We start from the raw sequence: 12,591 nt of genomic DNA, 5'->3' as shown, positions 1-12,591 counted from the left end.
GAGTACCCTGCCAAAAATAATTACACAGCCATTTTCAAAGCAAGCATATATGTCACAAAAACCAAAACCACAGCTAAATGCAGCACTAACCTTTGATGATCTTCATCAGATGACACTCCTAGGACATTATGTTATACAATACATGCATGTTTTGTTCAATCAAGTTCATATTTATATCAAAAACCAGCTTTTTACATTAGCATGTGATGTTCAGAACTAGCATACCCACCGCAAACTTCCGGTGAATTTACTAAATTACTCATGATTAACGTTCACAAAATACATAACAATTATCTTAAGAATTATAGATACAGAACTCCTTTATGCAATCGCGGTGTCAGATTTTAAAATAGCTTTTCGGCGAAAGCACATTTTGCAATATTCTGAGTATATAGCCCGGCCATCACGGCTAGCTATTTTGACACCCACCAAGTTTGGCCCTCACCAAACTCAGAATTACTATTAGAAAAATGTGATTACCTTTGCTGTTCTTCGTCAGAATGCACTCCCAGGACTTCTACTTCAACAACAAATGTTGTTTTGGTTCCAAATAATCCATAGTTATATCCAAATACCTCCGTTTTGTTCGTGCGTTCAGGTCACTATCCGAAGGGTGACGCGTGAGCGCATTTCGTGACAAAAAATGTAAAAATATTCCATTACCGTACTTCGAAGCATGTCAAACGCTGTTTAAAATCAATTTGTTATGCTATTTTTCTCGTAAAATAGCGATAATATTCCAACCGGGCGACGTTGTATTCATTCAAAGGCTGAAAGAAAAAAATGGAGAATTCTCATGAATGCGCATCTCCAGTGTCACTGTTCCCAGGCTGACTACTCACAAATTCTCCTGCTGTTATTTGCCCAGAGACAGCAGACACCCCATTAAACTTTCTGGCGCCTTCTGAGAGCCAATGGAAGCCTTAGAAAATGTCACGTTACAGCAGAGATGCTGTATTTTCGATAGAGATGCAACTGAAGGACAAGAAATGTCAGATTTTGGCCTGCCATATGAGTTCTGTTATACTCACAGACACCATTCAAACAGTTTTAGAAACTTTAGAGTGTTTTCGATCCAAATCTACTAATTATATGCATATTCCCATTTCTGGGCAAGAGTAGTAACCAGTTTGAATCGGGTATGTTTTTTATCCGGACGTAAAAATACTGCCCCCTAGCCCCAACAGGATAAGATCCTTTCACTAGAGCCCCGATTCCGACCGGAGTTAAAAACACGTTAACTTCTATGGGCTAGGTGCAACGCTAGCATCCCACCTGCGGGACACAGCCAGTGACATATCAGGGCAGAAAATTCAAAAACAACAAAATGTCATAATTCAACTTTCTCAAACATACAACTATTTTACACCATTTTAAAGATAAACTTCTCGTTAATCTAACCACATTGTCTGATTTCAAAAAGGCTTTACAGCGAAAGCAAAACATTAGATTATGTTAGGAGAGTACAAAAATAATCACACAGCCATTTTCCAAGCAAGGACATGTGTCAATAAAACCCAAAACACAGCTAAATGAAGCACTAACCTTTGACGATCTTCATCAGATGACACTCCTAGGACATTATGTTACACAATACATGTATGTTTTGTTCGATAAAGTTCATATTTATATCCAAAAACAGCATTTTACATTGGCGCGTGATGTTCAGAAAATGTATTCCCACCAAAACGTCCGGTGAATGTGCACATCAATTTACAAAAATACTCATCATAAACGTTGACAAAATATATAACAATTATTTTAAGAATTATAGATAGACTACCCCTGGATGCAACCGCTGTGTCAGATTTTAAAATAGCTTTACGGAGAAAGCACATTTTTCAATATTCTGAGTACATAGCTCAGCCATCACGGTGAGCTATTCAGACACCCGCCAAGTTCGGGGCAACCTAAACTCAGAATTAGTATTAGAAATATTCTCTTACCTTTGCTGATCTTCGTCAGAATGCACTCCCAGGACTGCTACTTCCACAAGAAATTTTGTTTTTGTTGGAAATAATCCATATTTATGTACAAATACCTGTTTTGTTCGTGCGTTCAGGTCACTATCCAAAGGGTAACGCGCGAGCGCGGAACGAGAGACGAAAAGAGTGTTTTCTATCCAAATCTACTAATAATATGCCTATTCTGGTTTCTGGGCCAGAGTAGTAACCTGTTTAAATTGGTACGTTTTTCATCCGGCCGTGAAAATACAGCCCCCCAGCCCAGACAGGTTAATGGAACGTTATTCCCTTTTTACGCACTTTTCTTTCTATGCTTATTGTGACCTTGAACTTAAGCATGAGAACAGCATGCTATTCACCCCCTACTCCTTCACGGTAGAGATGTAAGAAATGAAGGTGTGGTGGAAGTGTGTCTACAGGAAAAAGAAGCTATTTTCTTTTTTATAATAGAAATAACAGCGTTCTCCATGCACTGTTATTTATACATGGATAAGAGCTATTGATAAGAGCTAGGTCAAGTAGTAATCCAGTGTGGTGCAGTGGTCTAAAATGCTGCATCTCAGTGCGTCACTACAGTCCCTGGTTCAAATCCAGGCTGTATCACATACGACCGTGATTGGGAGTCCCATAGGGCACCCACAATTGGCCCAGCGTTGTCTGGGTTTGGCCGGTGTAAGTCGTCATTGTAACTAAGAATTTGTTCTTAATTGACTTGCCTAGTTAAATAAAGGTTTAAAAAATTATCCGTTTAGAGTAAATGCACATAATTGTTTTAGATCATTTTTCCTTATGATACCTGGAGACGAATGTGAAACCAGCCACATGAAAGCAAACTGAAAAACATTTCAACATGTCATGTAATACGGCCCCTTTTCTGCAATGAAGCAGGCTATAAATAGATGTGCCATTATTCAGAATTTTTATAGTGCCCTTAATAATTTGCGTGGATGACATTTGGACACCCAAGCTATAGGCTTCTGTAGAGATGAACTTACGCGATCAGAACGCTTTAATTATAGCCTATGCCCGGGTTTAATTTTAGAATTTGAATCATGTTCAATATTAGTCACTATCGGGAGCCAGTAATACCCACATACATTTATAACTGTCACTTAGGTGTTAGTTTTCTTCAATTTGTAGTCTACATTTTGCATCATTCCATTCCGTTGATCTTTCTTTCCTGTCACGTCTGTGTAGTTGTTCCTGAGGGTCACTAACATTACTGGATCATATTAGGCTAATGGGACATGCAGCCTCTATGAATCATTATGGAACTCAGACCACAAGTAGCAGGTTAAACCTGGAGCCTGGCGCATGGTTCATGATGAGTGAGAATTACGGTAGATTTATAGGACTATTGTACACTTTTTTCCACCTTCCAATATTTCATGGATTGAACTTGAATATGACAAGTTTCATCATGAATCAAACCACTGCATTTTTTATTCATCAACATATTTGGTGAGTAAAGGCTCTCCAAACCTGTTCTTGTATTATTCATACATACTTTCCTAACCCTAAAAATGCCTAAATAATCTACAAGGTCAGAGTATTTTTAAATCTACCAGTTGGTGCTGAAACAAAGACAAAGATGCATAGATGGCATTATTTTATTGATCCCTATATTCTGAACCGGTTCTCTCTGTGTATTTTAGTCTGTCAAAAAAAATGAATTAATAGGTACACCATATTTAAAGGGTTGGTTTAAGATAAATGCACTGAAAACCCTAATGAATGAAAACTCCACGAGAAAATATGCTGACCAGCAAGTGGGAGGGTTTTCAGCAGTTGAATTACATTTATTCAGTGTGCAAGTGAACCACGCCTGCAAAGCCTGTTATGCGCCTACCTGCATAAGGTACGTTTTAATAACAACTACAGAAAAGTCCGTAGGAAAGGCCTGCGTAAGGAAGGCGTAATTTTCTACGTCGTGATCGTGCCCTAGAATTTCACACTTTTGCGGATTTATTATCATCACAGGGCCTTCTTGATTCAACAGTCAGAACATTCCGTTGTTGGAGTAGACATTGTGGGTTGATAGTGATAATAATTCAAGTAAACTACACACATTGTCAGACGAGAACAGATAAATAAACAAAAGGAAGCCTTTGCATCCCTTGCTTGGTGTTAACAGTCAGAGTGTGGAGAGCTCCTAGATACCCATATTTTAGCAGGCTTGGCATTTCACATTTATTTTCCTGCGAAACAACCAAACAAATGGCGGAGGACGACGCGTTGAACTTATTTCCCCCTGGTGATTTATCGGAGCCGCTTGCTTTGTCAGTTCCAGTTCAAACAACTTGGCCTCCTGTGATCTGACTGAGCACAGAGGGAGAGAGAAGTAGGCTAGTAATCTTGACGACAGAGAAGTGATAGAAATCGCTCTTTGCCGAGAGAGTGGAGTGTATGCTTAATTACAGCGAAAAAGTACCCAGATGCGATCTTACCTCGCAACGGGCTATTTCATCGCCGGTTTCCTGCCTACCCCTCCTCCTAACCCCCTCCTGCTCTGATCACCCTCACTCGGCCATGAAAACCCTGCTCCCACCATGACCACAGTGCTGTGTTGTGTTCAGGTCTGGCACAGCTCAGCACAGCACAGCCCAGCCTCTGTCTAGCCCAGAGAGACCACAGAAGGTCTGTAGTGAAGGGGTTGCAGTATGGTGGGTTGGGGGATGATAGGTGGGGAAGGGATGGAGACTTGTGGGGGTGGGAGGTAGATCAGTGATGTGCAGGGAACCCTTTAGTGATGGAAAGGAAGAGGTGGGTAAAATATGGGATTAGGGTTGAGGAGGATGGATATGATATGGGATTAGGGCTGGCGATGCAGGGTTATACAGGTGGGACTGGGGGTTGAGAGGTGGATTAGAGATGGGGAGAGAGCTGTGTGATGGAAAGGGTTGGGTATTGAAGATGAGGAGGTGGATAAGGGCTGGGAATAGAGCCCTCTGTGGCCACCCAGGTCTGGGAGGATGGATGGCCTCTGTGGGGCTGTTTGACTGGAAACAGGTGTATGTCATCTGAAGATGAAGGCCCGGCTGATAAACATTATTGGAGAACATCTGTTGCTTGTCACAACACGGGTCCAGGCCGAGCAGCCCCCCATCCATCAGCCAGGGGCTCGGTTTTGCGCTTGCGGCCCTGCTCGCACATCACTCACCCGGGGACGGAGGCGGCCGATGTGGGCTGCCTGGTCCACGCATGGTCCAGACACCTGCCCGGCGGCGGACGCTGGAGACGCTCCACTGCACTTGAGAAATGCCTCGGGGACGGACGTCCCAGCCGCCGCCTTCCTCCTCTCTCCTCCACCACGACCTCTGCTATGCTCAAGTGCCACACCCCCACCACCACCTTCTGACAGGTGTTGTAGCAGGTAACGGTCTGGCTTGTTGCACGCCGCTTGACCTCCCTGGCTGATCTGCGGCGGGCCTGTGCTCCCTGGCCTCCAATCCTCCATCACTGCTCTGTGACAGGCCATCTCAGACCCCCTCTCCTCCCCCATCTCCTACCCACTCCACGCCCCACTGCCTTGCCTTTCTCTAAGCTCCCAGGCAGAGGACCCAATACCATGCTACACTGCTCCCACATAAAATGGCCTCTCTCCTAAATCTGGTGATGCGATATTAGGGACAGAAATAACAGACCGATGTACCACATTAGCAAAAAGAGAATTTGTTAAAAATTCTAAATGTATCAAAATAGCACCATTTACATAAAGCTTGCCATCAGGCACATAGTACAGTACATGTTATGAGTGGTATGTATTGCAGTATCCTGAGGTACAGTTCAAATGCTTTGTAATATTCTAAAAACCCATCTACATGAAAATATACTGATTACTTGGCAAAAACAGACTTCTATAGGTCATAGTGTCATTGAACTGATACACTTACAGTAACAGACAGTAACAGCAGTAATGAATTGATACGTGGCTTTCCTTGATCTAATATTACAGTAAGTGATCTTATCAAACATACCACCAAAAGCAATTTCAAAATATATTAACACTTTATGACAAGCAATCAGGCAGTCACTGTCAAAAGAAACCAGTAAAATGCAACACAAAATATTCTCACTGTATATGATATGAGAAAATGACAGAGTACCATTCAACGGAGAGACAGTACCAGTGGACACTTCGGGAGTGATGTTGCTCCCATGTCAGTCTGACCAATGACTCTGAGGGTAGGCCATGGGTAAGCAAGAGGAGGGTGCAGGCTTTTGTTCCAGCCCAGCTCTAACACACCTGATTCCACTAATCACCTAATCATGGTCTTTGTGAATCATGTGTGATAGCGATGGTCTGCACACACTGTGCCCCTCCAGCCCCGTAGTTGCCCACCTCTGTGTACTAGGCTGCACAAAGCTGCATTGGGGTGAGGACAGAGACGTTATGAATGTCCAGGAAGTGTTTGGCCTGTGGTTAATGACAGGCTAGACCAGTTGACTTGGGGTAGGGGTCCAGTCCTGAGACAATCAGGTAGGGAGCGTCATAGAGCTCAGGTGACATTTCCAATGTCTACCGCCCAGCAGCACATCAATGTTCCAGGTCCTTTTGTAGCCTGCTCTCTCTCTCTAACTAAACCGGCATTCTGCACATTTCTGCAGGCTCCCAAAAAGCCAATGCACATTTCTCAACCAAATGTGCAGAATACAGGTGCAGTCATAAGAATACATTACCTTGTGTGTCTGGTCCAGACCTGAATCACCTTCTGGCTGTATACCTTTGTCCATCTGTCCAACTGTACACAGCCTTCCCATGACGCCCCTGGACCCCTGATTGCATATTTAGGGCACCTTGTTCAGTGTTCAGTGTTTGAGACATCTGGCGGGGGTATTTGGGACGTCTAGTTTGGGATGTGGGGCCTCCAGCGGCGCTACGAGTGGGAGAGACCAGACGGCCTCTTCAGGGAGGGAGAGAAGCCCAACGCTGAGACCTCTGCAGTCTCTAGTAGTCCTGAAAAGAGAGAAGAGGCAGACAAAAAGACATTTGGCACCTTCTAGAAATCAAAAGCAAATGTTCTTCGCCGTTCGGGGAGTTGCTCGTGTGTTGGGTTGTTTGCTGGTCGATCTGGATGGTCTCCCATGAGCTGGGCTTGTGGAGGAAACGAAGACAGCTTCAAGCTAGACACCCCGCTGGGTGTGGATGAAAATAACTGTCAGAGGCCGGAGTGGCTATTGAGGGAGACAGGGAGACACAGAGCTGAAAGCCTGAGCTTGACACACTTACCGACGCACTATTTCATGAAAACCTGGTTCAGCTTTACAGCTCTGGTCCTGGGTGTCTGCTGTGATGGGCGGTAGGTATCACTCACTCATCAGGACGATGTGTGCGTAATGTGTGTGTCTGTGCTTGTGTGTGTTTGCATTTGTCTTGACGTGTGTGTGTGTGTGTGTGTGTGTGTGTGTGTGTGTGTGTGTGTGTGTGTGTGTGTGTGTGTGTGTGTGTGTGGGGGGGGGGGGGGGGGGGGGGGGCACGCATGTGTGTGTGTTTGTTTGCATGCATGTGCGTTTGTTTGTGTATACAGTACCTTCTGTGCACGTAGGGCCCAGCCAGGTAACAGGACACAGGCAGCGGCCATTACGAGCGTCACACTGGGCCTGATGGGAACACTGACACTGCAGGGAGCAGCCAGGACCAAAACGATCTCCTCCACAGTCTGATGGACAGACAGGAGTGATGGAGAAAGAGAGAAAAAGAATGACAGAAAAGAGAGGAAAGAGTGGCAGAAGAAAGACATAAAGTAAGAACGACACAACAAGAAAAAGATGGAGACAGCACACAAAAAAATAAAATGGCCGATTTTAAATAGAGTAAATGACAAGTTATTTTTCTATTGGGTAAAGGCATATAATACATACACAAAACAGTACAAATCAATATGTAGCAGCTGGTAAAGGCTCTCAGTTTTAAAGGCATATCTAAGACCCAGTACTGTAAGACATAGAGCGCCGTTGCAGGATAGAGGAGGTCGTACCTTTTTCACATCTCTGTCCAGTCTTCCCTGGGGGGCAGAGACACTGTCCCGTGGCTGGATGACAGGGTGCTCTCCCGACGCAGTCACATGACTGCTGACAGCCCTCCCCAAACCTGCCAGCCTCGCACCCTGGGACAGACACACAGTGAGACACACACGTGTACTATGTGTCTCTCTTTCTCCCCTCGACAAACAGTACACTCATCACTCTTCTCCATAGCGTGTGCCCCCCCCCCCCCTCCTGCTGGGGCTGAAGTGGGCATGAAGGCCCTCCCACTGAGGAGCCCAGAGCAGGCAAGAGGCCACAGAGATGCAACAGGAATGCATTAAACAGCCTGTCTCTGCAGTGGCAGCCAGGAAACACCTGCCTCTCATCAAATAACCACATCTGCCAAAAATATGCTCGTATTCATACATGCACACACACATGCACACACAATAGAGTATGTTCGTAATATGCACACACGTATGGCTTTTCTGTTATTAAAGAGAACTGAAGTGCTGACCTTCCTGTTTCTATATGAGAACAGAGTGTGAATCAGATTGTGTGATCTTCTCCACTGTCATCCAGTACTCACGTCTCTGACACTGGGAGCCACGGTAGCCAGGCAGACACACACACCGGCCCGTCACATGATCACATGTCTGTCCCGCCCGGCAGTCACACGGACGGGCACAGTTCTGTCCGAAGAAGCCTGAGGGACACGCTGGGGACAGGATGACAACACAGGAAAAAGCTTTGTTGTTACTGTCTCATACAAGAGCACAACCCATCATCACAATCAGGGGCATGTTCATTTGGCACCAAATGTTAGAAAACAGATTGAAACAATTTTTTTGGTTGAAACATTGCGTGCCTACATGAATACAACCCAGCTCTTTCATTAGAAATACAGGGCCAGGAGTTTTTCCTGGACAGGTCACATGGTGAGGAAAAACTCCTTGCCCTAACTATAATTACAAAAATCCAACGTACAGTGTTCACAAGAGTGTCCGTAGTGTCCGGCCGTGCAGCTGCAACAGCCTGTGAAGCGGTCACATGTCCCGTTGTTCTGGCAGGGACAGTCCAGTGCACAGTCCGGTCCGTACTTCCCCTGGACACACGCTGGACAAACAGACATATGGTAGAGACATACAGTAACAACAACACAACACTCACAACCAACATACCTTCTGTCTGTATGTGTACCACTGTTGGCGGTTGGCACATTAATTGGGGAGGATGGGCTCATAGTAATGGCTGTAATGGAATAAATGCAATGGTATCAAACACATAACGTGGTTTGCATGTGTTTGATACCATTCTAGCCACTCCATTCCAGACATTATTATGAGCCGTCCTCCCCTCAGCAGCCTCCTGTGACCTGTAACTGATACTGCACACATAACAGTGGAATTCCCTAATATAAACATAGAGACACACTGTAAACCAGGGATATGGGAAGTTACTGTGCTCACAGTAGTAGCTCATAATAACACAAGTCTTCAATGTTTTGTCATGGCTGTTGGGTCATCGAACATTGTTTCCATGTTGTAACAAAGAGAGTAACAAAACTTTAACTTCAACAAAGCAACTTCAAGAACAGGCAGACATGTTGACAATACTCCTACAGGATAAACTAATGTAGCACTGAACCACTATTAAACTCAGCTGACCCTTTGCCCTGCCAGGCTACTTTTAACCTAACGTTATACTGACATTATCCTGATGTTGTGTTGATGTTATCCTGAGGTTACCTGTCTCACAGCGTGGTCCCGTCCAGCCCAGCCCACACCTGCAGCTCCCGTCCCTGGGCTCACACAGCGCTCCGTTCTGACACACACATGTGTTCCTGCACTGCAGGCCATAGCGCCCCCTAGGGCAGGCTGGAGGAACAGCAAGGCTTTAGATAGTAGTCATCATCATCATCATCATCATCATCATCACAGCACTACCAAGGCCAGCATTACATGTAGTTCTGTTCTTTAGCTACCCAGCCAGCAGTGAGCCCACCACACAGTTAAACACACACACAAACAGCAACATACAATCACACGTTTATTTAAGAAACAGTTAATTAGCGAGATGACAAAGTGGTCTCATTTGGCAGCGATATAAAAGAATAATCATGTTTCTCTGGGTAATTTAGATTGGGAAAACAATAAGCGAATCACTTCGATTGCCCTGTTTATTTATTTGTTTCCTCGCCAACGCCATCGACACGGAACATGGAAAATGAGCTACTTATAGGTCTCTGTAAACATTCAACACAGGAACATAAGCAGTGGCACGTCCACAGACGTATGGTGTTCACTAGGAGAGCAGAGCGCTTACGAACACCATCGTCTAGAATGGATGGAAACTCCCATTTGCACTCCAGAGGAACTGCTGATAAACGTAGAGATTAGGGAAACTCAAGAACCCTACTTCTGTTCTCCAGGAAAATAAGAGCCTCTGATCATTGATACTTTTTTACTGAGGAAATGGAGAATTTGTTAACTAAATACACATTGAAAGCTAATTTGGTTGGTTGGTTGGGTTGGTGGATTCCCAGTTGCCAATCAGAGTCTGTGTTCTTGATGAGTTCATAGCCTGCTACAAACATTTACTGGTGCATGACAAACAGTGACGGACTGGGACCAAAAGCTGGTCTTTACATCCTCAATGGCCCATAGACATAAGGTTAGTTATGAGGTAAAAGTAATTATTACCTTGATGGCAGGACTGCCCGATTTTGCCTGGGGCGCAGATACACCTCCCAGTCACAGGGTGGCACTGCCCTCTCTCCCCACAGGAACACAGACAGGCACAGTCCTTCCCATAGCGCCCCACTGGACAACCTGTCAGTATGAAGAAAGACATGAAGGCACCATTCAAATGATTTAAAAGTCCAGCATCTTTTCTTCCTCCCTTCCTTAAAGTAATCACTGATTAGGAATGACTCAACAAGTGAAAGCGGCGTGACGGAGCCCTCGCATTCATATGTCTAGTCATGTCTAATCCCAACAGTCTTCAGACTGATTCCTAGCAGAACACTCTGTATATCTTTATTCTTTATAGAAGACTCTGATTCATAGTCAGAAGACTTGTCAAAGACTGTTCATTTTCACCCATGACAGGTATGCTGCAGACTTACCAGTGCTGCAGTCAGCTCCTAGGAAGCCAGGTGTGCACTCACAGGTCCCTGTTTTAGTGTCACAGCGACCGCCATTGTTGCACTTACATCTGGCCTTGCAGTTTGGCCCATATGATCCCTCTCGACACACTGGGGTAGGGGAGAGAGAGAGAGAGAGAGAGAGAGAGAGACAGAGGCTGTTTTCACATTTTCAAGAGGTTCTCAAGAGCTATTGAATCTCGAGAGTCAATACTGTTGGGTAAACTTGCGAAATTATCATGTCTTGAGTGCTCGCCCGACAGTTGCACCCCTCCGAGAGGGGCACTGTAAACAGAATTTTCTCGTTGAACTCAACACAACACCACATACTACAGTATAAATGGTAATAGCAAATACAATGTTTTTGAAACAGCTGAAATGTATAGACATTTTTATATATTTAAAATGTGTTTTATTTATTTTGCACTAACAGCCTGTTACATTCTGAAATTGTCGCAGTAGTTGCCGCCTGCCAACTGCACTGAGCCACGTAAATCTATGGAAGCCCATTTCCCCCACCATTTTTTATTATGTGTCATCTAGAACAAACATTTGACAACATATCAACAATTCATTTTACATTTACATTTTAGTCAGTTAGCAGACGCTCTTATCCAGAGCGACTTACAGTAGTGAATGCATACATTTCATTTCATGCATTTAAAAAAAAATTCACACCCCTTGACTTTTTCCACATTTTGGATTAAGTTGAGAACAAAAAAAATGTCACTGGCCTACACACAATACCCCATAATGTCAAAGGAATAAGTCAATAAGTATTCAACCCTTTTGTTATGGCAAGCCTAAATAATTTCAGGAGTAAACACTTGCTTAAAACACTTTGAGCATGGTAAAGTTATTAATTACACTTTGGATGGTGTACAAATATACCCAGGAAACCGCTCTGGGATTTTACCATGAGGCCAATGGTGACTTTAAAACAGTTACAGAGGTTAATGGCTGTGATAGGAGAAAACTGAGGATGGATCAACAACATTGTAGTTACTACACTATACTAACCTAAATGGGAGTGAAAAGGAAGCATGTACAGAATAACAATATTTGAAAACATGCAATTGCAAAAGATATGGCAAAGAAAGGAACTTGTCCTGAATACAAAGTGTTATGTTTGGGGCAAATCCAACACATTACCGAGAATCAAACAGAATAGAGCACAGGCAAAATCCTAGAGGAAAACCTGGTTCAGCCTGCTTTCCAACAGACATTTGGAGACAAATTCACCTTTCAGCAGGACAATAACCTAAAACACAAGGCCAAATATACACTGGAGTTGCTTACCAAGATGACATTGAATGTTCCTGAGTAGCCTAGTTACAGTTTGACTTAAATCGGCTTAAAAATCTATGGCAAGACTTGAAAATGGCTGTCTAGCAAAGATCAACGACCAACTTGACAGAGCTTGAAGAATTTTAAAAAGAATAATATGCAAATATTGTACAATCCAGGTGTGCAAAGCATTTAGAGACTTACCCAGAAAGACTCACAGCTGTAATT

The 12,591-nt window shown here is 44.0% G+C and overlaps 1 protein-coding gene across 2 annotated transcripts in view; it reads right to left on the bottom strand.

The window, feature by feature from the left end:
• Positions 1–3,739: 3,739 nt before the first annotated feature.
• Positions 3,740–12,591, bottom strand: part of LOC106580945 (uncharacterized) — a 99,189-nt gene continuing 90,337 nt past the window's right edge. For both annotated transcript variants that reach the window (XM_045703653.2, XM_045703654.2), the window contains 8 exons: positions 11,059–11,187; positions 10,634–10,762; positions 9,680–9,808; positions 8,919–9,047; positions 8,521–8,649; positions 7,943–8,071; positions 7,496–7,624; positions 3,740–6,921 (listed from right to left, as the gene is read on the bottom strand). In XM_045703653.2, coding sequence (XP_045559609.1) covers positions 6,842–6,921; positions 7,496–7,624; positions 7,943–8,071; positions 8,521–8,649; positions 8,919–9,047; positions 9,680–9,808; positions 10,634–10,762; positions 11,059–11,187 — 983 coding nt within the window. In that variant the 3' untranslated portion in view covers positions 3,740–6,841. The remainder of the gene's footprint in view (positions 6,922–7,495; positions 7,625–7,942; positions 8,072–8,520; positions 8,650–8,918; positions 9,048–9,679; positions 9,809–10,633; positions 10,763–11,058; positions 11,188–12,591) is intronic.

Source organism: Salmo salar, chromosome 20 (genome assembly GCF_965601325.2).
Source record: "Salmo salar chromosome 20, fSalSal1, whole genome shotgun sequence".
Lineage (NCBI taxonomy): Eukaryota > Metazoa > Chordata > Actinopteri > Salmoniformes > Salmonidae > Salmo > Salmo salar.
Note: the sequence above shows the minus strand (reverse complement) of the source record. Positions and strands in the feature narration are given on the sequence as shown.